At 51.6% G+C, this 26,028-nt stretch overlaps 1 protein-coding gene across 1 annotated transcript; it reads right to left on the bottom strand.

The window, feature by feature from the left end:
- Positions 1–478: 478 nt before the first annotated feature.
- Positions 479–25,563, bottom strand: SLC9A6 (solute carrier family 9 member A6). Its single transcript, XM_055727303.1, has 16 exons — positions 25,287–25,563; positions 17,920–18,119; positions 17,447–17,524; positions 16,704–16,780; positions 15,678–15,790; positions 13,220–13,325; positions 9,580–9,721; positions 9,241–9,346; positions 8,925–9,013; positions 8,600–8,713; positions 6,940–7,051; positions 6,359–6,512; positions 6,150–6,180; positions 4,849–4,928; positions 4,107–4,212; positions 479–3,832 (listed from the first exon to the last, which is right to left on the bottom strand). The coding sequence occupies exons 1-16, from the start codon at positions 25,546–25,548 to the stop codon at positions 3,557–3,559; spliced, it is 2,046 nt and encodes a 681-aa protein (XP_055583278.1). The 5' UTR covers positions 25,549–25,563; the 3' UTR covers positions 479–3,556.
- Positions 25,564–26,028: the final 465 nt, after the last annotated feature.

Genomic DNA, 26,028 nt, shown 5'->3' with positions numbered 1-26,028 from the left:
CAAATTCAACAAAAACAGGACATAAAGGCCCACAAAAGCTCAGGAGCCTCGATTTTGCAAACACTTGGTAGCGATGCCTATCACGCAGGTCCACCCTCTGTCCCAGGGCAAGTGTGAGTGATACCCCCAACTGGGTTTTGCTGTTCACGGAGCCTGTTGGAGTCTCTGCTCCCCATCACCTGCTGCTGCAAGGGAAGACGGTCCCAGGGCTGGGCTGTGTCTCCGGAGCCGGGGGGGGGAAGGCAGGAGGTGTGCACCCCAGCCTGGCTGCCCTCCAGCCCGCCAGGTTCAGCATCTCCATCCATGGCTGCCGCCTTACCCGTTGGCCAAAGGCCAGGAACAAACTCGTCTGGAGAAGGTCAAGTGGCACATCGTCACTTTGCTACAGATTTATTTCTGTGTGAATTAATGAAACGGTACACACAATTCCAGAATTAAAAAAAAAAAAGAAAAAACAACCAACAAAAAAAAACAAACAAAAAACAAAACCCAAAACTTTTATAGGCCCATAATCCTTCTTTCACAGTACAATGCAACAGTAAAGGATTTAGTCAGTGTAAACAGAAGGTCCAACAGTGATCATCAGCTATCACAGATCAGCTGCACAAACACCACAACTACGGGGTTAATGCCATTACCACACAAATTGACAGTACCAGTACAAATCATAACTTTACCTACAATGCTTTTTCATGTGCAAAAACCATGAAAATTCAATTTACGGAAGGGCACCTTCTCTAAATCTTCGTGGGAGCTGTAAACTGCCTCCTTGGCGCTGTCTTATCTATTTGGCAAAAGGTCTCGGGGGCTGATTCTCCAAGGTACCCTGAACTTCATCTGCAGCAGGCAAGCCATCAGGGCTCTGCATCTGAAAAACAGGCACTCGCGCATCCTCTGCTGCAGCAGGACAAAGCAAATCATCAGCTGAGGATGAGTATCAGTCAGGTATTAAATCAATCTTGAATTTCAACTTAGATTCATTCACCAAGACCATTCAAAACAGTCCTGGCTATATTATGTATGGATCATAAGAGCTCACAGGTAACCCACAAAATCATCATTTAAATACTTGCATTTCTTTAGTGTACTAACTGAACCGTCACTGGCTTCAAAAGCTGAGGCTTACGGTAATGAGTTGGCAAGCTTAAAGAGGGTGGATAAATTACTGAAGTCAACGGGCGACTGAAAGAGAGGAATGCTACCAAGGTGATGCTAAAACCTTATGCTGCAGCCACCCGGCAGCGCTGGGCTGCAGATGTGCACCTCAGCTGAGGATGGCCCGGGAGGGAGCCCTGCGCTGCCCTTGCACCGCGCCGCTGCACGGGTCCTGCGATGGGACCCGGGGCTTGCAGGGGGAGCAGAGCCACGCTGTGCCTCCGGCTGCACCAACGCCAGCTTCGTAAATTGAATTCATAGTCAGACTATACAGGAAAAAACAAGAGGTAGTTATTTATTATACCTCTTCAAAAAGGCAAAACAAACAAAAAACAGGATGTAGAAGTGATGCGGTAAACCTAAAGTCAACAGGTACCTATTTTTTTTTTTTTCCTCCTTTTTTTGGGGTTTTTTTTAAACACATGAAGTTAAGTTACAGACATCATATCAAATGCACACTTTATGGAATTCCTGCATAGTAGGAAACAAAGAGGCTAGCGCTAATCCAACAGCTATGTTAACAGCGAGACTGCCATTTACTGGTGCAAGGAAGATGCCCTATCTCAATATAAACAGAGCATTACCCCTCTCGTAGAGGGGTCCGATGGCAACACTTATACATTTTGTTCAGAAGGAAAAAGAAAGCGTTTTCTTGGGGATAAACTGCCAAAATAATCAGCTTCACATCCATAAATTTAAGGCAATGTTACATTAGACCTGAGAAAACGAAAAAGAAAAAGTGTAGATTTATTTTCTCAACTATACATGTACACTCAAAATTTCAGTATTTTCTGTCTCCTCCAACTCTCAGGTGGTGCTGGGGAAAACAGCCGTGGGGACACTTCTCTGAGGTCTCAGGGTCAGATCCTGACAGATGCAGAGTTTGTTCCAGGGAAAGCTCACGGGAGCTGTGAGTGCTCGGACTCACCTGGCTCTTTTTCATATATTCTCTTTTTAAACATCTCTTTAAGCTCTCTGGAGAAGGTTAACTCCAGTACGAGCTTGTAGTGCACCAGTAACCCTGAAAGGTTTGTATAGCAAAACTGTAGCTAAAATAGACAATAAAATTACATACAGCAAATTTCTGTGATTTCCCCTTTTCAGGAGAAAAAGAAGGATGTCAGGGTTAACAATTTCACTGCACTTTTAGCCATTCCCACAACGACAGAGTAAATCCTTTTAACACTAGTGTGAAATCGCAAATTGTTCTGTGCTCTTCCTTAGAAAATAAAAATTTATAAAACCAACCAAACAAAAAAAATCATTAAATGGTAAGAGACACGAGAGAGATCAGGGAGGGGATTACAGACACACAAGCATGCTAAGGAGTTATTAAACAAAGTGCAATGATTTTTTGACTATACAGGACGGACGGACAACTCCCCTTCAGCACCACCTGGATGCTCAGCACTTCTGGAGAGGTCCGGAGGTACCGTGTCTTTTTTTTGTAGCCATAAAGCTTGTGTTCAAGGTTGGCTGGGCTCCACGGCCCCGTGTGCAGCTGCGGTAGCTCTGCACATCTTAGCTACGCCTGTGACCGCAGGAGAAGAGATTGGCTTGCACAAAGACACAGCCGCTTCCCAAACGTGAAATTTAGTTACCAGTTGAGGATTTGACGCCTGGTTCTAGAAAGCTGCTTGAGCCACAACTGAAAGATGGACTCGGCTCTAAAATCTGTGCATGCCTGGCGTAGTGTCTGTGGGGTCACCTCCTCCTAAACGTGACTACAGACACAAACCCTCTCTCCCTCCTGCTCCCAGCCAAGCAGCCAGACACCCGCAGCCCGTGCTGTCAGCTTTGGCCGGTGCCTGCCGTTAGCCGGCTAAAGCAGGGCTTGGGCAGAGGGTCCCTAAAAAGCAGAAAGTCTCCAGGTGCCAGCTCAGGTTCCCACAAAACAAGCTCATCGCTGGTCACTGCCCGGCAAGAGGGTCTATGGGCAGATTTTTTGTGATATTTCAAATGTGACTACCCAAATATCAGAGACAAAAAAAAAAAAAAATATTAAAAAAATCCTCATCTGAATAGAAAGCGATTTCCACTGCTCGCCAGCACCTCCCTACCCTCCTCTCCCAGGCTCAAAGGATGAACAGGGAGTCAGCTCCTCTACTTACCCTGCTGGGAACTACACCCTTCGTCAAATCACACATTAAAGAAGCTCACTGTGTGCAAAAGACTCTTACGCTAAAACAGTTCCACCCTACACAGTGCAGTCAACACAGTTTTTAACTTAAATTTGCAGCTTGTTCTTCACAAGTGCTTGGCAGAGAATATTTATATTCTTCTGACACCATATAAATAATATTTATACAGCTTAGACATTTTGAGACATGCATTAGACTTTAGGTAGTACATATTTCTTGATCATATATGCAAATATTACTGTCAATTAAACTGAGCAACCTTATGCTGGACCATGTCTTGCGTTATCCAGGACGTTTGACGGTGGCTCTGAATCGTCCATGGGAAGGACCAAGCGTGTTCCCCGGATTACGAGTTCATGGTCCCCAAAAGCGAGCTCCCGATCAAGCGCATCTTCAGAGCTGTTTCCCACGAATCGCCGTGACGTGCCGCTGGATGCGACAGAGTCAGTGTTGACGGTGGAATCCCCGTAGGTCAGACTGATGTCCCCATCGTTCAAAATGAGGTCAGAGTCATCGTCCTTCAGCTGCTCTTGATTCTGGGCAACGAACAGGAGGAAAGGGCTGTTTAACTGCTCCTGAATAGCCGTGTTTGAAATCGCACAGTGGCGGTGAACAAGCAGACAGAGGCACCGAATCACAGACTCTCCTGCACCGTGACCATAACCAGACGTGCCATCCATCAGCCCCAGCACCGGATCCCCCCACAGGCTCCCAGCTCAACGCTGCAGAGCAGCATCCAAAAGCTACTCAGAAACATAAACATGTCAAACTCCACCAACACCATGACAGAAAGGACACTGATGGACTCACCTCGTACGCCTGTGGACTTGTCAGGCACCGGGCAATAGGCCCACAGCACCCAGGGAGCGTGGTCGTCAGAGGAGGACCGCTGTGTGTCAGCAGAGGCTTTAGATAGCTGTGCAGAGGGTTAAGGAAGAAAGAGGAACTGGCCAGTATCAGTCAAGTGTGGGGTGCAGAGGTAGTGGTGAGGGACTTGGTGTCTCCAGGCAATCGCAGGAAGGAAAGAAACACAAGTCCCTGGAAGCACAAGAATTACAGGGATGAGCAATAGGAATGCAACTACGCGCAGTGGGACGAGTGGACCAGGGCACAGTCCCGGTGAGAAAAGGCTCAGCAGTATCACTTATCCCATCACCCTGTCCCTCTCAGCCTGGCAAATCGCTCCTCCGCTGATCCGTGGCAAAGCATTTGCAAGAGAGGGGAGGCACAGACTGAGCAACGGGGCCACAAATGAGGAGCCCCCCTGCCCTTCCTGCGCACCTGCTACTGGCATCAAGGAGCCCCTGGGCTTCCAGCCTTGGCGAGCCCAGCTTTGAACTGAGCTACCACCGCAACCCCACAGACCGTGGGTGGAAACGGTCATTTCTTGCAGCTGCAGACATGAGGAGGCGCAAATCAAAAACCAGCGGTGTAATGGGAAATAAAGGCTGGCTCCTCTGCCAAGCAGGGAGCGAGTCACGCTCCAAGTCAGCAGAGCTGACCAAGCGGATGGGATGTGACATGGCACGTGCCAGCTGCCGTTCAAGGATACTTGTGATCAAAGTTGTACCACATGCGGAAAAGCCAGGCGCTTTCTGCTTTCGTACTCCTCCTCTCGCTCTCCGGGACACCCTGCAGGAAAGCAAAACATTAAACAGCAGCAGGGCAACGTGCCACGACCTGCATCAGGGCCAGGAGGTTATCCCCAGGGGAACGTAAGAAGACACGCACCTTCCCACTGCTTCTTCAGAAGAAAAATTTGGGTTGCCGTGGGTAAAAGCACGTCCACACCACAGCAGGTGCTTCCAGCACCGCACTCTGCATCTAGCAGCGTACGACAGCCTTAGGGAGGTGGTATCAAAGCACGGAGTGACCATTTCTCTGCTAGAGCCCTCCTGTTTCTGGCCCCAAGGTTTAAAGTGCCTCGGAGCCAGCAGCTGCATCTGGACATCACATTTAATAGTGACTGACAAGTCCAACCTCCATCAAATCTCACCTGAGATTTTTGTGTGCAAATAATTGTGTGTTATGGGGACTCCTGGCTTCCTTTTAGTCAGAGAAAAAATATAGAACTGTTTGGAGGGGACTGTGAATACAATTATGTATTTCACAGAAGTCTGGGTTTCAGATTTAGGGCTCTGGGCTGCCTTTAGCATTTGATGCTTTCTCTGCAGGAGGTGAACAGCTCAGTAAATGGCTCTCAATAAAATGAACCTCCAAGGTGCAGAGCCCACACCAAAATCAAGTCCAGCCACAGCCGCAGCACGACCAAGCTGCTGGTGCACGAGTGAGACAGCTCGGGGCTACCAGGCAGGAAAACTCCCAACACCGCAGGGCTCCAGCATTTATCCCAGCGTGGTCGGTGGTTCCTGGGCTGCCACATAACTACCCATAGGAAACACAGAGGCAAAAGAGAGGTTGAGGGTACCCTCAGGTAAAAGTTGGACAGAAGATGCTACATTAAATGAGTCAGTAAATGGCATTTCTGTACTGCTCTGGACACTGGGATGAGGCAGAGCACCTCCATGTCATGCACATATTGATATTTACTTCAAACCCAGCAAGGGAGAGACCAAATCTATTCTAGCAGTAATGTGGACTTACTAAACAGTCCAGCAGTTATTCTATGCCTTGCTCTCTGACCGAATAAAAGCAAGCCTCATTATAACCACCGAGAGCACAGAAAAGCCACGGCTCGGGCTGACTGCAAACTCATTCACTAGAGGAGCTAAAATCTCTCCTACAGCTGGGAGTGGAGCACAGACGGGCATTCACGGGCTCTCGCTGTAACCCCTGCACGGATCAGCACAGTGCGAACCCCTCTACAGAGGCTGCCAGCACCGCCGCACTCACCACGTTCTCCTGATCCGCATCCACACCGACTCTGTGGAGCAAAAAACAAGCAGAGGGTTAGCACAAGCAATGCCAGGTGGGTACGTGCCGTGGTCCAGGAGGGAAGGATGCGATCTTCCTCTTGTCTCTTCAAACTGAGCACCTTGAGATGAGAGTGGGATGAGGGAGAGGGCGCGCTGCGCCAGGAGAGCCCCACGCGTGCCACTCACCGGATATTCAGGCAGGACAGCATGGCCGTGGTGCCCCCGCCGAAAACCCACACCGTAAAGAAGACAATGAGAAGCGTCGTGCTGAACATCATCTGTCGGGCGTACGTGGCCGTGTCGCGGATGGCCAAGGCGAACGCCATGGCTCCTCGCAGCCCTGCGGGGGAAGGGACGGCGGAGGAGCTGCGTTAGCCCACAAGCCCAGGTGGCCGCCCCCACCACAGGCTTCCCCACCCAGGGCTTCCATCGTGCTGCCCACGTGTGGTCCTGTCCCTCTGAGGGACATCCACCACTGGAGGAGACCGCAATGCTGTGAAAGCAGGCGTTACCACCACTCCTTCCAAACCCAGCAAGGCAAACCCTCCTCCTGCCCCACGCTGTGCGCTGGAGCGCAGGGCAGGAGAAGTCACTCCTACACCTCAAAACCAAGGCACTCACACCACTGAGCCTAAGGGAGCCCTTCCCTGCCCGGCTAGACATTGCCTATAAGAGATTTAGAGTTGAATAAGGAATATGTCCAGGCGCTCAGGGGCAAGGAAGCGCAGATGGGCCACGTGGTCAGAGGCAAAGATGCGGTAACATACCAGCAAACATCATCATATGCTGTAAATTCGTTCCGATCTTATTTCTTCTCCCCAAATTCAGTAAAAATGACAGTGGGTAAATATTGGCAGCTCTTCCTAGGAAGATAGCAAGCTGTATTTGCACACGTTAAGGGAATGGCTCTTCCTATGTCTCCCATCGCATCCCACCTCTGCACGCAGAGCCAGTTTCTACTGCCTGATGGAAATGCTGGGGAGCCTCAGAGGCGCCAGGCACTGTGGGAAGAGCATGTTACTACCTCACCAAAGCAAAGCATGCATTGCAAATCAGGAATATCATACAGAGACAAGCACAAATAAACAAGGGAAATGATGAGAAGACAGGTTAGACTAGCGAGGGGAGAGAAAAAACACCATTTCCCACTGTATGCTCTCCCCTGCTGGGTCCGTTTTCCACCCCAAGAATTATTTGTCCTCTGTGAAGCTCAAGTTACCACAGCTACCACAACCCCTCTGACATTCCCCAGCACACCACACTTCACAGCTGGGTTTCAAGCTTTGAGCCAAGTCCCGTTCCCAAAGATTATTCAGTAAAATGAAAGCAGCAGCCGCTAAGAAGGAAAAAAATAATAATCTAATACTCTTTCTGTTTTCATAGCCTGCGAGATACAAGAATCACCAGCCCCTTCATATTGCTTTTTATCTTTGAAGCTGTATCTTTTAATACCAGCACCCAGATGGCAAAAATAATCTTGGAGCCAGTATTCAGCTCAGCCTTGAATAATATGGAAAATGCTTCCAGCTTTTATGTTCTTTCCTGAACATCATGAATTTGCATAAGAGACACATTTCATGATCTCTCTCATGAATGAGCTATTTCATCAGCGAGTTAGCCAGTTCCTACTGAAGAGGCACAGCACAAAATTTCCATCTAACCACACAAACGGCACTTCCCTGCTCTTCACTCTCTTTACCCCACTGCAACTCCACAGAAGCTCATCAGGGAAATCCAGCCGACCCCGCTGCAAACCCATGCACCAGCACTGGCAAAGATAACAAAGTGTTATTTACCAGTATAAACCTGCTTCAGTGCAGGCAAAGGGTGAAAATAATTCTGCTCAACTGAACTAGCTTCCTCGTGATACGAAAAAAATTCCTTCAAAATCCTTGTTTTTCTGAGACATACCGGGGCCGATAGCTTGTTTCTGTTAGCATCAGCCTACAGAAGGGGAAATCTTTCTCATGACATCATTCAGAGACATCTACTGCAGCTTTAACTGTGCTATTTGACCAACAAAAGAAGGGTTAACCGAGTGGAATAGCAGAGAAAAGAGGAAATAAATGACTATACCAGGCAGTTCCCATTTGCAAAGCCACCCCTGGTGCCACGCTGCACCACATTTACATCGGATGCCGTGTCCCTGCAGCAGCTGATTTGAATGCCCACAAAAGGAGAGAAGATGGGAAAGAAAAAAAAAAAAAAACAAACCAAGAAAACCCCACCAGAAAAGTTGGGAAAGAACCTCCATTTCCTTAAAATAACCAGTAAAGGCACCACTACATGGGAGAAATCCCCTTTTAAAAATAAATCTAGACTGACTGGAAAAAAGCCCCATACATTTGAGTGAAAAATACAAACTGGGAATGAGGCACCTCTCCTTTTTTTTTTTTTTTGTCTTGTAAAACGGGCTCCAAAGGATACAAAAGCCCCCACCACAAAGGTAGGGTTAAAGACGTGGTTCTGGAAGGTGAACAGTGCAAGTCCCATGTAGGAGAAGATGAAGTTTTCTGCCAAGAAATTCAGAAGCTCGAACAACTGAGAGAGAAAAACAAATTAAAAGCAAGTTAGACATTACACAGATTTAACAGAAAAAACATGTGACCCCATCCATCACGCAGTAAATACTTCTGCAGAAGCAACCCTAGTAAAATCCATCTGTAGAAAGACAGATACACCTAATTCTGGCTAGAGGGAAGGAAAAAATATTGAAATTCAGAGAGGCTGAGGGGGGCTGCGGAGCTCTCACCTGCTTCGTTCTGTGTTGGGACTCCGTAGATAAGTTGTTATAGGTATAGTGGGCCTGCGTGATCCCGCAGAAGAGCACGGCCACCACACCTGGAGAGCAGAGCATCACATTAGACCCCTGGTCACGAAAAGGGAACTGAGCTGCACCCCAGCAGTGTAGGCGACTTAATGCAATAACCCCAGAACCCAAAATAATTAAAACTTCTGAAAGCAGAGGGAGAGCCCCGGCTGCAATTGATACTGGGAGAAGCAAAACACCGTAGCCCCATCACCCCTGCCGATCTCTGTCCCAGATGCAGGACTGGGCTGGAGCTTGCCTGTAAAGCCACACGCTTCAGCCAGCAGGAACGTGCTCCAGGACATCAAGAAGAACAAGCCGGTCTCCAGCAACGGGAACTCCCGAAGTTTGGTGAACTTGGTGACGTTGCAGATGGTTAAGGATAATTTGGAGAGAAACTGTAGGCTAAGAGCGCTTCAAATCCAGCTGCGTATCACAGCAACACTACACAGCCTGCCCCTAACAAGGCTGTGGTGCTGCCTTTCATTAATTTAAGCAAAAAATCATGAAACAATGCACCTGGGTGAGATGTAGCACAGCAAAAAAAAAAAGAAGCTGCTATGCAAACACTTGGAAAAAAACCCAACAAAAAGGATATTAAAGCTGTCACAACTCCAGTAGCTGCTCCCATTGCAAAAGATCCACTGAATATCCCCAGGAAGATCCCGATGGACTTGAACATCGCTGTGACATCAAATGTATGGCTGTTGTCGCCCGCTGGCTGGTACGCAACAATTGAACTGGAAGAGAGAGGGAAAGCACACACAAGAACAACACGCTCCTCAGGCACCTCCACCATGAAGTGCTACGACCGCTGCAAACACCGAGCCTGAGAAACCAGGGAGACAAACCCCAAGGGATTCCAAAACTCCCCTGGGATTGCAGCATGCGGCGGCAGCACGCCCACCCCGTCCCCGCGAGTTCAGGACCCCCTTCACTCCGGGCTGGCTTTCTGCTGTTCAGCCACCCCTCCTGGGCACGGATCTGCATTTGCTCCTTCTAGATCTTAGAGAACATTGGACCAAAGCCCGTCTCTTGCACGATCTCCCACAAATACATTTGCTAGTCATCAGCCCGCCATTTATGATGGTATTCCGGGGGTTTGGCATCACCTTTCTATACAGTCAGGCAATCTGGGACCACAAAGCATTCAAGTGGGAAGCCTACATTTCTCCATCGACTCCACAGAGGCGGCTGATGTGAATATCCCCTGGAGAAGTTATGCCATTTTACCGCATTTAACATGCACCACATTTATTTTGCACTGCTCCGAGTCCAAAGTGAAACGCTGCAGGGCAGCAAGGCAAACAAACGGCACAATGCGGTTCGCAGCAGCCACGCTATTACCTTCATCCACCAAACTTCAACAGACCTTTGCGATGAGATGGCAAATAGGTCTGCCGTGCTGATCCCGTCTCTGAACCTGCTCCCTCCTAACTCCTGAGGAGCTGAGCCTTGCGCCAGCCGTTTTGCTGTTTTACTTGGAAAGGCTGGGATACAGGGGCGGCCTTATCCATCTCCTAAATCCCGTTTGTTGACTCCTTACATCACTTTATTTGATGTAAACATATCAAAAACATCAACTTCCTAGTTAGCAATCCCTCGGCTGGCTCTGTTAAAACTCCTGGATGTGAACTTTCATAATTTTCTGTTTAATCCCTCAAGTTACGCTCAGCGCACACATCCTGCAGCCTTCCCCCCTAACGACACACAAACATTTTTCTGCAACACAATGACAATCCTCCCCTTTCCAACGGGTCACAGGTCACTTCCCTTGCTAAACTTCCTTGCTTTTAATACATTTCATTTTTCTGCATTGTCTTCTACGCTGCAAGCCACAGATTTCTCCCTGTGATTTAATTTCTTTTGTCAACCCCATTTCATACTTCCCATTCACCAGCATGCTCTTATTCTGGGGTTTGGGGTTGTTTGTTTTTAAAATCCAGACTGATTTCATTTCCCCTCCATAACCGACTGTTTGGATGTCGGTTTTGCATTTTAACCTCTTACAGTTTTGCTTCTGGTTTTGCTTTTTGCATCGCTGATAAGACATTATCCACAGCTGCCCTTTGTGTGCTTTACTTCCCCGCTCCCTGCCCACGGGGCTCCCTGTGGCATTTAGCCCCTGTGACACCTCCCCTCCCCTCCCAAACCGCAGCCCCGGCTCCTCGCTGCCCACCAGCTTTCGGTTCTGGGTTCAATTCCCCTTCATCCTGCAACCGCCCCGCCGCCACTACGCCAGGCCAGGGCAAGCCAGCACCAGGCAGGACAGAAAGGCATGGGGGGTCCCGGACTGAAGGCAGGGAGGAGAGGAGCCTCAGGGACACCCAGCTCCCGGTGGGACCCACAGAGTCCCCCAAGCTCCCCATCCTCCGCCGGCGTGGGGACAGTGCCTGCAGCGCCGCTTTCACCATGTGCAAGGAGCTGACAGTGCTTCTCTGGGCAACCGCCGAACCCAGGCACCCAGCCAGCTGTGACTGGAGCCCCTCTTCACCCCTGGGACAAGGTGAGACCCACCACCCATTGTCACCCCGGTGGCAGCTCCTCCATCAACACAGCCCACCTGCCCAGAAGCCACCCCATTCCCCATCTTCCCAACACACCCCTGCATCTCCTCACTGGAGAGCAGGTCCTGCCGTGCTTGGGGGAGCAGAACCATCCCCAGGCAGTTCCCCTACTTACGTCTCTGCCATGAAACAGACAAACGCCAAGCTAAATCTAAAAAAGAGGAACCATAAACGGGAGCTCTGGACTGCTCTTGGAGGCACTCTCCTCCTCGGTGCAAGAGGTCCTCACCTCCTCCTTGCACCCAAGATGTGGTTCTGTCCAGGTGGCTCAAGGCTGCCCTTGAGATACCTGCAGCGACCGATACCCACCGTGCTGACCCGCCTTACACTGCTTACGGGGACCCTGAAGACAAAGACCACAGCGAGCTTTAAAATGGGTACGGGTTCCCTGCTGAGCCGCCCCTGGCAAGTCAGCGTGCTGCTGGGCCGGTCTGCACAAAAGCATGGCTGCAAAATAACTGCTGGCTGCAGCTCAGAGCTGCTGGTTTGGTGCAAATTATCTTATTTCAGGGAGGGGGGTGGATTGAACTCAGCTTGTGGAAAGAGGAAGGCAGGAAATCAGAGCAACGGCTACAAAGCTGGTACCAAAACAGTGCAAGAGGCAAATCGCTGTGCGCTGTGCCGTCACCTACGTGCGCGGAGATCCACCACAGATTTCATTACTCTGACGTCGAACCCACCCAGTCCCACTCTGAACCTCCCGGCACAGGCTGAAAGACCCCGTCCCTTCCTCACTCAGGATCACTGCTTCAACACGGCCTGGCTGCGCAGCATTTACTCTCGCACTAGCAGTGACACATCCAGCACAAAAGCCAGAGCGAGCAATACAAACAGTTCCAGAAACCTCAACAGAAACATTCAATTCAGTAAATACAACCCATGCGGGTGGCGATACACAGCTCACAGTATGTTACTTGCTGCCTCCACCTCAGCAAAACCCACGCAACCAGCATGCTGGAGTGACATGTATTCCAGAAATATTTTCCGCATTAGTCTTAGCTATACATTAACCTGTCACCGTTGCAGATATTATATCTTTCCAAACAAATTCCCGTGATGACAACACAGTGAAAACGCAGATAAAATACGTCCTACATGCACAGGACATAAAATATTAAAGAATATAAAACATTTTTTAGAAAGCTAGCAAGTTTCCCGTGTGTTCAGTCCAGGGTATTAACTCTGGCTGTAAGAAGGACCATCTTCTTGATGCACAGAAAGCGCAGAGAGAAAGGGAACAGCTGCTTTGCCAACTATTTCCACCAAAACAAAAGCAGGTATTTGTGAATGGGAAGGAAGGCAGGCAGGAGCAAAGCCACCAGCAAGGGGTTTCAGTGGGATCCTGGGGCTGAAAAGCAGACTTGGTGCTATTCCCATTTCAGAGGGACATAAAAACTTCCTTCTGGCTGGGTCAACCACCATAAAAGCAAAACAAAACTTCCCATCACGCAGGGCAAAGTTGCAGGGACAACCTGCAATTTCAAGCTGCCGTCTGCAATGAGGAAATGAGTCAGAAGGTCACTACAGCTTTCCAGGACACTTAATAAGGAAATCTGTGCTTGCGAACACTAATGCTCCTATCTTACAGGAGCAAGGCCTAGTGGCTCCCCCCATGTCCCCCCTGACATGTAACATACATAACAATTAAAAATAAAAACAGAACACACTTACGAAGACAGCACTATGGCAACGGCATCATTGAGGACGCTTTCGCCAAAGAGAAGGGCATACAGCTCAACATCAACCTGGAGTTCATGGAATATGGCAAGAACAGTCACTGACAAATAGAAAAATAGAAAGACATTTAAAAAGGTGCCATTAATTCACTGTAATCAAAGACAAAAAGCCCCTTTTTAGAAAGCTGCCTTCCTGCACATCTGTGCAACTGCTGCGATGGTGCCAGCCACCCCCCATGCTCCCTTTGATAGTCATCCTTCTGCCCTTTCATTTTTAGATCTGCTTTATCATTTCCCTCCTCCTCCTTTCACTAAAACACATCCCGGGCATTAGATCTATTGAGTCTTTAGCGGGCAGATATGAGCACACTCTGCTCTTGAGCTTCCTGAGGGTTTGAGCTCATGGACTGGACCATGACACCACACTGACACCAGCTGGTGTCACCAAGCTTTTGGGATGCCGTTAGCTTGGAACACCAAGGAGAGCCTTCCTCCACCTGCAGAAGGCCAGACTTATCCAGGATGATGGCTATCTTTTCCCTCCATCCCTGATACTCCAAGAGAAATCCTCAGATTCAACCCAGGTTGACACACTGCAAGTGCCGGCACAGATGTGTTAACGTTTCAGACCTATCTGGAAAAAGCCAGGCATCGGCTCAAACCCCACGAGGGGGTTCCTTGTGATTTGCAGCCACATGGCAGAGATCGGAGTACCCTCAAGCCCTTCCGCGATCCAGCAGCTCCAGGAAGACAATGAAAATGCAGCAGATTTTGCGTATCAGCCTTGCAAAAAGATCACAACATCTAAAGCAAGCAAGATGTCGCACACGGTGCATTGTGCACAGCTCAGACTGCTGTGGAGGGCTGAGCTAATTCCAATTAACTTCTGTGAAAGTCCTTTAAAACAGCATTCAGGGACTCATCCATGCACACTGAAGGGGTTTAACCCATTTATGCCCAGGCAAACGCTCCATTTTTACCTGCGGGATTTTCTTGTTCCCATTTCAAAGCCTGAAGAAAGGATGCAACACCGACAGCCCGTCTGCAGCATTTCTAAGCATTACTTCTACCTACAGTCCTTGCCTGGCCTCTGCCCACCCGCCATCAGACCTACCACACTGCTGTCGTGTCTGGGAGCTGCTCCTTGCTTTGCCAGCGTGCCCCCTTCTCGAGGGTGACACCCTGGCTAAGTTACGGGGAGGATGCTCGGCCTCGCAGCCACGTGGGAACAGCTCCCTGCTAAAGGAACCAGTGGCCTGAATGTATGCCCACGTTTGGAGAAGTTGGGCAATGATTTTACCTTATTTTTTAAGTTTGGGTTTGGGGATTTTTTTTATAATAAAAGTATCAGCTGCAATAGCCGCACACCTGGCAAGTCTTAGGGAAACACAAAAAATAAATTATTAAAAACTCATGGGGAATACACATCTCAAATCTCCACCTGGCAGACAGATGCGGCTTACTCCCACGTTATGCTGCAGGTTATGTTCTGCAGCATCATTCTTGTTTATATGCATATACATACAATGCTCCTCATTTTGCCTTTGAAAACAGACATGACTCATTGTTAAGATGAGCAGGTAAAAGTCCCAGTTCATCTGGAAACGACAGCCACTGGCACTTGTTTCAAAAGGGCAGAAGGTTTGGTTTATCCAGGTGTGCGACCTCTCCCTTCCAAGCAAAACTGACCAATATCTGCATTTAAAAAGATCCACCAAAGCTACGTAACATCGGGAAGGAGGAGATGCTGCCACTCCCCAGCCCCACCAGGCTGGCCTCGAGCGCAGTAGCCAGGCTGCAAAGGAAGAAATTCAAGCCCTGTTCAGCAAAGGGAAGGAAGAAAGAGAGGCCTTTTTGTGGTCCTGTGGTTCTAGGGGAGGGTGGAACATGCAAACAGCTACCACGTAAAAGCAATCGTGAACTAAGCAAAACTCAGTTGGACGAGGCATGTTCTTCATAGTCTGGATTTATAAAGCCCATCAGTAGACCCAGATGTCACTACTGTCCTCAGTACTGCTCGTTAAGATCAATTTTCAATTAGATAAGCCCCTTCCAAAATCCCACCCACATGGAAGCAGAAGAAAAATCACTAAACTAAAACCATCAGCCGAACCTTCCCCCCGTTACACATCTTGCTGTTGGCACAGGGCGGCAGGGCCACAGAGGACCTGTCCCAGACCCCGGCAAAGTCAAGAGAGAGGCTGCCCAGGACCTCCCTGGAAACCAAGGTTCGGGAAAGCAGAGGTTTGGAAGGGATATCACCTGTGCCTGGAAGGAAACAAAAAGGCACGGAGACAAATTTGACAAATAGGAATGTCACAAATAAATTAAACTCCAAAATTCAGAAGGAGGGAACTTGCAGGGGTTTCAGACTTTCTCCCCCGCTTCACCACAACTCAAAGCAGATCAAAACGGAGGTAAAATGAGGGGGAAAAATAAACCATGTAACATACCAGGGTCAGTAGCAGACACGATGGCACCAAATAGGAGGCAGTCAGTGAAGTAGAAGTCTCCTCCGAGCTGCCCAGTGACTTTCATCAGCGCTACGCAGCCATACACAACAGAGCTGGTGATTAGAAGAAGCAATTACTCATCTCTGCAGTGCATTAAAACGACATTCAAATGGGCTCAATTACCCTGAATTTGCCAGATTAACCCCTGAAGTTATCCAAACACAGGAACACCAAAGAACTGTACTGGATGAGCTGAGCCCAGCGAAAGCCCACAGCCACAGTCCTGGAGGCGAGTGTCAGGCCACGCACACCACAGCAGCGGGACTGAAACTCCTCCACACACATAACGTGGCTAAAGAAAAGCAGCAGCCACGCTTGTGGGGTCTTGTGAAAGTTTTGCAGTGTTTCACATTAACACATTCCAGTGGGATGACCTTGGCCTGACTTTGAAATGGCTGAAATTTTCAGCAAGGAATAGATAATGCGGATGCTGAGTTTGCTTGAAACCACCGGACTCTCCAGTGGAAAACACCCTACGCCAGCCTGCGTGCTGCTATTCAGAGTGGGAATCATCTAGCTCCCTCTGCGCGCCGGGATAAATAATTTGAAACACAATCTGTGCTTGCTAGGCACCTGCTCCCAGCAAGTAAGGACAGGACATGCGTTCACGATCCTGCCCTCTACTCTTGTGTCTCGCGCTTGTTAGGGCTGTGCTTTCACTAATTTGAAGTTACTGGTTTTTTCAAGACAATCTTCAAAGAAGCGTGAAATTTTCTTTGCCAGGTGTATAACTACTTTGCATGGGATGCTGAGAAATCACTGTGCAATCAGACAGTAATCGCCCTGTCCACGCAGCAGAAGTTTGGACAGTAAATAGTGGGTTTGGCCTCTGCTGAGCAGCGGTGGCAGGGAGCCTGTGTGATCCTTCAGGGCTGGGATTAGCAGCCGTAGCTCTGGTCTCAGGGCACTGCCCCCGAGCACGGCTCAAACCCCCACGGGAGAGCCCGACCAGCTCCAACCACTCACCCGATCACCAGGCAGGAGATTGCAGTGCCGAGAAAAGCGTACGCTAGGATGGATCCCAAGTTTCTGAAGAAGTGCCTCTAGAAGAAAGAGGCAAGGAAAAAATAAAATATCAAACCCGAATTATATTTTGCTAACCATTGATTTCAAGCCTGCACAGGCACCCACACAGTGTCTGTAGCAACTTGGACCTGGCTCAGACACCACGAGCTGGCCAAGCACGGCTGAGCAGTGCCCAGCGCCACGGCGTACACTGCCAGACCAGCAGATCTTAATGCAGCCTTAATAAACATGAACACACCATTTTCTTCTACCTGTGTGTTTAATAAGGTACAGTCCTGGGAACCGATTTCCTAACCCAGCAGCATTCCTCCTTCCTTCTCCCGCCAGCTAAGCAGGATCATTTTCCTTTCCTTCCAAATCAGCATTTCAGAGAGCTGCTGCTTCCTAAAACATTCCCACCCTCCTATGTGTTTTGAAAGCAAGGATGGCTGGAATGGCCCCAGCTGGCCTCAACCCCCCCTGTGCAAACCCGTGCTGGGTACGGCTGAAGTCACTGACCTTCCCAGGGCAGAGGGGCAGACAAGACTGACCCCTCCTGCTTCCTACAATCCCACATGTCCTGGGGAAAACTGTACCCAGCTCCACAGCCTGGGCCTGCTGAGCAAGCATTATAGCACTCCCAAGTATTAAAAATGCTCTGGAGGCAGAGGAACTAAAAACATAGGCACTGTAAAGGCACGTACCCTTTTCAAGCTGTAGCCTGCATAAAATATAATTGGAGGAAGCAAAATGTTGAAAAACACTTCAGGATCAAAAGTCACCTGTTAAGAAAAAAACAAACAAAAAAACAAACAAAAAAAAACAACCAACAGTAAAACGGTTTGTTAAAGACTTTGAAAAACAAAACACGAATAAGAATGTCACATAAAATGTACGGGAGGAAACCTTGTACCCCTGACAGATGAAATGCTGTTGGGTCAATGCTGAGGATGTGTCTGGGATCTTTTGGAGACACAGCCCAGAGTCTAAACACTTTAAATTAAGATCAGCTGAAACTAGAGTTTCATTACATTGTGTTCAACTTATAGCTGATGACAGTCTGACCGAAGTTTAAAAGAAAATAATAAAAAAATCACTTAATCCAGCAGACAGAGGACTGGTCCCCACGGAGGGAGGGGGGAGCACTGCTCACCTCTTCAGCTGCTGACTCCCTTACCTTTCTCAGCATCTCGTTATCCTGGACATTATTGAGCTCCTGGGCACTGATTTCCCCCTTCAGGGTGTACTCGTAGTACTTCCCGCTGACATTCACCAGCAGTGTGGCAGGACTGGTCTGCACTTGGCAGCTCAGGGTCACGTTGTTGACATCGCTGGGGACATGGATGCCGTAGCGCAGGACCACACCGACCAGGACCCCTGGAGAGGGACACGTGTCAGTGAGACAAGCCATGGCAAACTCCCGGGACAATCTCTTTGAGCATGGGTGCAGCATCAGGCATGTCAGGATCCTGACCCTCTCGCTCAGCTGCTTAGCCCAACCACCGTCCAAAACTGCCTGAGCGGTACTGAACCATCTGCGTCCTTCCGTGAGCCATGCAAATGCTTCATGCTCATGTGGACTTTCTAACACCAGCCACAGACTGGTCCTGAAGGCTTTTAATCACCCAGCAATCAGCCAGAGCCTCCCTCCAGTGCAGCAAACAGCTGGCATTGAGGGCACGCTGGTTTTCTTAGGACAAGCACTCTGGTATTGCCGGGGCACAGCTGGGGACCTGGGCAAGGTGCTGCTCACGTGTGCCCGAACTGCCCACTGCACCTGGAAATGTGATGGCATCACATTCTGCCACTACAGAAATCCATTAAACCCTCCATTTTGGTAGAGGATTAAAACCAATACGCAGCAACCACCATGAACCCTTTGAGGATGGTGAGCATCCTCCACAAGATGCTGCAGCACCACACAGCCTCCTCCCACACCCGGGAGCTTTCGCACCACACCGCAGCGATCCCCGTTTTATGAAAACCATGGAAGTTTCCCAATCCAGGCCGACCACCCAGGTCTGGTCCTCACCCCCCTGCAAGCCTCAGCACTGCACCGGGAGCAGCAGCCCCAGGGCAGCCCCGTGAGCCAGCTCTGCCTCCGGCTCAGCCGCTGTGCAGGAGTATCGTGGGGTTAATTTGCAAGTCAGCAATTTATATGGCACTTTTCTTTTGCAGCACAGCTGATGAGCTGCGCTCTGAGGTCTCGCATCCAGATTAATGGTATTCACACAGTGCAGGCTCCTCCAGCTCCTTCTCACCCACACGGTGTGCCGAACACTCTGCTGGCAGAGCTTTTTGACATCTGCAGGCTGGGGAGGAGGGATGTCCCACAAGACACCTTTCCACGTAGCCTTCAGCACAAAAGGGTTTGGAAACTCCTTGATTAAGGCAGCACTGAGCCGCCACAGAAATCCCAGATCTTAACCCCATCTCTGAACCACACATTTATGAAAAGCTTTCAGACACGTGGGAACTCAACAGAGACCGCAACACTCAGGCGGCTTCTCCATTTGCCTCCTAGGATGCTCTTGCTGCTTTACTGTTGCCTTAATTAAGATCTTGCTCTGTGCTTTCCTACAGGCAGGGCACAACCCCGACTGGAGAACACCCAGCTCTTCCTCTGCCACCATCCCATGGGAGCAGAGCCTGGGCAGGAGTTCTGCCATGGCCAGGCAGGAGGCTGTGGAGTCCCAGCACACCCAGCATCTTCTGCAGCCAGTTCCCCATCTACCACCTGGTTTTTGCCTTCTCTTCCCTTCACAGTGGTTTTCCAGGATGAGATTTGCTCATTTTGCCTATGGCCAAGAAAAATGCCCCCGCCGCCCATCCCAGGGGATGTCGTGCACAGCAGGGCCACCCAGGCACGCGTTCAGACCATGAGCAGAGGCAGAAGAATCAGCTGCAGGCAGAGTCACCGCTGCTAACCCACCACACCAGTGACACAGGGTGGCTTGTCTCAGGGACCGGGCTGACAGACCAGGAGCTGCACCCAAAGCCCATCCCTGGTCTAACAGACCCGGGAGCTGCACCCAAAGCCCCGTCCCTGGTCTAACAGACCCGGGAGCTGCACCCAAAGCCCATCCCTGGTCTAACAGACCCGGGAGCTGCACCCAAAGCCCATCCCTGGTCTAACAGACCCGGGAGCTGCACCCAAAGCCCATCCCTGGTCTAACAGACCCGGGAGCTGCACCCAAAGCCCTGTCCCTGGTCTAACAGACCCAGGAGCTGCACCCAAAGCCCCGTCCCTGGTCTAACAGACCCGGGAGCTGCACCCAAAGCCCATCCCTGGTCTAACAGACCCGGGAGCTGCACCCAAAGCCCATCCCTGGTCTAACAGACCCGGGAGCTGCACCCAAAGCCCATCCCTGGTCTAACAGACCCGGGAGCTGCACCCAAAGCCCATCCCTGGTCTAACAGACCCGGGAGCTGCACCCAAAGCCCATCCCTGGTCTAACAGACCCGGGAGCTGCACCCAAAGCCCATCCCTGGTCTAACAGACCCGGGAGCTGCACCCAAAGCCCCGTCCCTGGTCTAACAGACCCAGGAGCTGCACCCAAAGCCCCGTCCCTGGTCTAACAGACCCAGGAGCTGCACCCAAAGCCCCGTCCCTGGTCTAACAGACCCGGGAGCTGCACCCAAAGCCCCGTCCCTGGTCTAACAGACCCAGGAGCTGCACCCAAAGCCCCGTCCCTGGTCTAACAGACCCGGGAGCTGCACCCAAAGCCCCGTCCCTGGTCTAACAGACCCGGGAGCTGCACCCAAAACCCATCCCTGGTCTAACAGACCCGGGAGCTGCACCCAAAGCCCCGTCCCTGGTCTAACAGACCCGGGAGCTGCACCCAAAGCCCTGTCCCTGGTCTAACACGGCACTTCTGCAGCGCAGCTGAGCTGCTCTTGCAAGGCTACAGGTGGTTTTAAGGCATGCACAGCTGACCATGTGCTCACTGCTTCACCCTGCACTGCACTGCTGGTACAGAACCACCCCGACAGTAGCAGAAAAGGTCCCTCTCGGCACAGCCAGGCACGGCCAGCAAGGAGAGCTGCTCCAGGGAACATCATGCTGCACTGAGCTGCTTTTACACCAGCGTCACTAAGAGGGGGACACCAAAGAGGAATGCTTTTGCTTACTTTTCTGCTAGCCTCTTTGTTCCCTGCAGTCATCCAGTGCTCCAGAAATAATAAGTACAGAAATGAAGGCAAGGATGTCAAGAACACTGAGATGCCACAGCACGTATATACACGAGCATGTGGCGGGGGGGTGCATGGCACCGCAGCATCGGGATAAAACACCCAGGCTTCCTTTCACCCAGAAGATGATGACCCCCAAGGTACCATGGCAGGCAACCAAAACTCTTCACTGAGATAAGATGAGCTTCAAAGGGTTATTAGGACTGTTAAGCAGCTTTAAACAGTCACAGTGAGAAGTCAAATGAAAGGGAGGAAAGCCAGACCGGAGCTCATTTACCTTCTATCCTTGCAACTGCTCCTCCACTCCTACGGAGCAGGCAGCACCAGGCACACCGCACTCTGCAGCCCTCCAGAGCTACCTGGGGTGGCTTTTAAAAAGCTGGTTTTTAACAAAAAAAAAAAAATAAAAAAAATTGATTTTAGATCTTCACACAGGAGCCAGAAACCTCCAGCAGCAGCAGCTGCCTGCCTTTGCTCAGATGGAAGTGCACCCAGTGACCCCTTCAATGCCCAGGCTCAGCACTTTGAGATGAGAGGCCCTGCAGGAGGAAGGAGGGAGGGATGGACAGACATCGCTGCTGGGAATTCAGAAGGGATCCTGACTCACCCTCCTCTCTACTCTTAATCCCTTGCCTGTCCTCACCGTCTCACTTGCCCGGGCAGCTGTTCCCTGCCCCGCGTGCCGGCCGTGCTCCAGCCACAGCCAAATTCCCACTCTGGCCAGGAATGAGGTAAGGGAAAAGGGACAGATAAACCTACAGAATCTGCCAAGACCACTGTGCTTGGGGGTCCCAAAATCAGGCATATTATCTTGCCCTGCAACATGCTGCCTGGGAGGCTCCCAGAGCTCTCTGGAGCAGGGTGGGAAAAGATGCCCACGTGCAAATATACATCCGCACAAATTGCTCCTGGGCACCGCACGTGAAGCAGCCAGCCATCACCCCAGCAGCTCCCGACACAGAGGTACCACCAGAGCTACTTACAGGGGAAGCACGGGGCTGCTCTGCTTAAAGCCAGTTATTCTGCCAGCGTTAAGATGACCCTACCTCCAGCCCGACGGTGGGTCTTTAACCGACCCCCTCCGCCACCTAATGATGCTCACCGGAGGCACCTGGGGCAAACCTGACGTAGATGCCAAGGTTTTTCAGACCCCAAACCCATCCTGGGCTCAGGCTACCTGGACCAAGGCCAGGGGAGCGTGTAGGTCCTCCTGGTTCTGACGGTCTCTTAGGAAATGGTTCAAATTCTCTTGGCACTTGAAGTGCCATCCTAGCAGCAACCCGTGAGCCGCTCTGCCAGTATCGACATGCTTTTGCAGCCAGAAGTTTTACAAAACTGAGCCCTGGGAGGGAGATGAGCAGAGGGAACCTGACACCGAGGAAGCTGCCAGCTGAAAGTGCAAGGAGTAGAGAAGCTAAAGGCAAAGCTGGTAAATTAATTGAGTTCTTTTATGCAAAGTGTAAGAGATTATTTTCATTGCATTTCTCCCAACTTCATTAAAAAGAATAAAAGCCCATAGGCTTTTTTTTTTTTTTTTAAGGTGCTGTTGAACATTTCCGAGGTAAGGGTTTAAATGAAGACTAATATATTCACATCCAGGCACTTAACAACAATGGAAGCGCACAGGATCCCCAGGCAAGCATTAATCTGGACACCGAAAGGAAAGAAAAAATGTAGCAAGCAACTGAAGACATCCTGACAACAAGCAATTTAGACATACGTAATCCAGAGGCCAAGTGGGAACAAGTACAAGGAAACTACAGAAGTTCCTGCCACATCCACAATCAGACCCTGAGAAGAACTGAAACAAAATTGTTCAATTAACCATCCTAATGTTGAGTACCTGGAGGCAGAAACCTCATTTTAAACACCGGAATGAAGCTTAGGGGCTACCAAACACCTACTGTCTATCACCCTGAGATGACCCAGCCTGTGTCCAGCTCTTGATCATCAACTCTGAGGTGACAGCATGATTTGTAAGACAGAAATCCACTCAGAGCCAGAGCTTGTAACTTAGAGTAGAAAGAGAAACACAAAGGAAACTCTGATGTATTTCGGCAAGAAGTATGCAAAAATTTTATTTTAGTTGCTGGGGTTTTTTTAATTAGAAGAAAAAAACCAAATTGCTTTTCTCGCCCAGATCTCAGGGTCTGTTTTGCAGCCTGCCTGCTGCCACACTTCCACATTTTCAACGGACTTCCCCGGGGCTGAAGGCATGGCAGGGGGCCGGGACACTGAAGCAGAAGCAGTACCCGCTTTGCTCCCTGCAGCTTTTAAGCGGTCACTGTAAAACAGCATCTCAGCATTCCTTGGGAAACTACACATCCCTTTTCCTATGCAGCTTTCACAACCTGAGCAGCAAATGCCAAGAGCCTCGGTAGCAGGGAAAAACTTGGAATTTTCTGCATGACCAGATGGGTGATGTTACCGATTTCACCAGCAATTCTCTAAGTGCAGTCTGCAAAAGAGCAGACAGAAAAGATTTGTTTTACAAATCCGCAGGAGACCGAACCGACCTGAGTTGTCCTCTGAGAGCAAAGGAGAGCACTCAGGTGGGTCAGGGAGAACAGAGGACCACGAAGCAGCAAACTCCAGGAGAAGAACAAGGTTAATGGCAAGTTTGAAAGCATGAAAGGAGTAGAAAGTCCACGAGCCAGCGAGCTCCAGGGCAGCAGAAGGAAGACCTGTGCTGGAAGCACGTGCTCCCACAGCACAGCTCCTGTCCCCGGGAGGTGACCACCCTTGCCCTGGGCAGGAGGCCAGCGATGCCTGCACCTCCCTCAGCGGTGGCTTGCAGGAATGCGAAGAGGCAGCCAGTATTTTGTGCCTCTGGGCTGATGCAAGTGTCTCCACCCCTTCGTTCAGAACGGACACTTCCAATGAACCGAAACGTAGGATCACAAAATCCAACAACCCAAATAGGTCAAGCCATAGCCTCCACAGCAACGCTTTCTGCTGGGCAGGGGGCTGGCCCACACTGGTGCTCTGACGGAGCTTGGTTGCCCATCACCCACAACCAGGGGCAAGGACAGCACAGAGAAGAGCCACTGACCACAGCACTCAGCAGAAGACACCTTTCCAATCCTAAACTCAACGTAGCTTGTCTAGATAAGGACCCATAGCTGTGTTAACGACTCCCCCAGCACAACTCACAGTCCTAGTTTGGTTGAACTCCAAGCCATGCCAGGTAACGCGGGCAAAGCCACGTACGGCACCTTCATACAATGGCAGGGCCACTTCATGTCACCTCAGTAAATCACAGGCCACCATTAAAACCCAACCAGCTATGGCTCCGCTCCCCCGACCCACGGGCACACGTGTGGGACATCTCACCCAGAGGTCCCGGCACAGCAGGAGGAGGAAGCCCCTGATCAGAGGCTCATGTGCACAGGTCCCTGAGCAGCAGGACATAAAGCTGCTGGCCCTGCGGGTCGCTGAGCATGGCAAAGGGTGGAACCATCTCCCCAAACAGCCTCTCCACTCTTCTTGGACAGCTTCTGGAAATTCAGGCCCTCTAAACACACAGTGGAAACATAACACCTGGCCACAGCGTTCAGGATGCAAGACTCCTGACCAGAGCACAGCCTGGTCCGTGCTGCCCCCAGCCCCACTCTCAGCCCTGGGGCAGGTAAGCAGGACTTGCCATTGCTCCGCGAGGTGGCTTCAAGGCCACTCGGCATGCGGTGATCCCCGACCCCACCAGCTTCACCCATGCCACCCTGCAAGACTGCCTGGGAAAACCCAACCCATTCCTCACCGCCAGAGGTTATGGAGTACCCCTGCCCCCAATAGCCCCCGACAGCCCCTGATAGCCCCCGACAGCCAGGGTTTGGGAACCAACCGACCCATCCTCCAGCAGCTGCCACATAACGCTCAGCACGGGGCCAGCCAGGACAGGGCACGCAGCCCAGCCATCCCAGCGAGATGGGAGCATCAGGCTGGGGATGCAGCGTGTCGGGGGGATCCCCGCATCAGGCTGGGGATGCAGCGTGTCGGGGGGATCCCCGCATCGGGCTGGGGATGCAGCGTGTTGGGGGGATCCCCGCATCGGGCTGGGGATGCAGCGTGTCGGGGGGATCCGCGCACCCCTCAGCCCACGCAGACACCCACGTCAACCCTGTCACAGCCCCTTGGCAAGGGGCCACCAGGCACCAGAGGAGGGAGCGGTGGGCAGCTGGTGGTCCCATGAAAGCGGGCGGCGAGGCGCCCCAGCTGGCCCAGCACAGAGCAGGGACTGGTCTGGATGGGGGTCCCAGTGCCCGGGGCAGGGTGGGCGGCGCTCGCTGCCGCTGTGCCCTCGGTTCCCCGGGGAGGGGGGGAAGGGGGGGCGGGGGGGGTCCCGGCGCCCCTCACCGTAGATCATGGCCAGGCCGGTCTCGTGGAGGAAGCGGGCGCGGCGGTGCTTGAACAGCCAGATGGTGAGGATGGTGAGGGTGAGCAGCAGGATGAAGACGAGCAGGTTGGCGCTGTCCTGCCGGTGGCTCTCCTCCGCCGCCTTCTCCGACACGATCTCCTCCTCCAGCGCCCCGGGACGCGCCGCCACCACCTCCCCGCCCGCCGCCCCCCGCGCCCACAGCCCCGCCGCCGCCGCCAGCACCGGCCCCGGCCCCGCCATCGCCCCGGTACCGGCCCGGCCCCGCCGCCACCAGGAAGCGGCGCTGGGCGCAGGCGCTGCGGGGCGGGGACAGCGCTGCCGGGAGCCCGGATAGGGACGGGGCTGGGAGGGAGCGCCGTGCCGCCGGGCCGAGGGGAGGCTCTGCGGCGGAGAGAAGGGTATTTTGGCTTGAGGCAGCCAAGGAGAAGGGGGAGCGGCCGGGCGGGGGGCGAGGGCGGCGCCTGGGAGCTCGTAAGGCGGAAAGCCTGTTGCAGGCGAGCGGGGAGGGCTTGCGGGAGCCGTGCCCGGGCGGGGAGGGGGCTGCCGGCTTGCAGGGGGGCGGCAGCCCGGCCGCGGGGGCTGGAGTGGGGCAGAGGGGGGAGGCTGGCGAGAGGGGGGCTACAAGGGAGAGAGCAGCTCGCGAGGGTGCAAAACGGGGTTCGCAAGGGGGAGCCAGAGCGTGAGGAGGGGAAAAAAATTATCCCCCCAACAGACTTGCAG

This window comes from Falco cherrug, chromosome 15 (genome assembly GCF_023634085.1).
Source record: "Falco cherrug isolate bFalChe1 chromosome 15, bFalChe1.pri, whole genome shotgun sequence".
Classification (NCBI taxonomy): domain Eukaryota; kingdom Metazoa; phylum Chordata; class Aves; order Falconiformes; family Falconidae; genus Falco; species Falco cherrug.
Note: the sequence above shows the minus strand (reverse complement) of the source record. Positions and strands in the feature narration are given on the sequence as shown.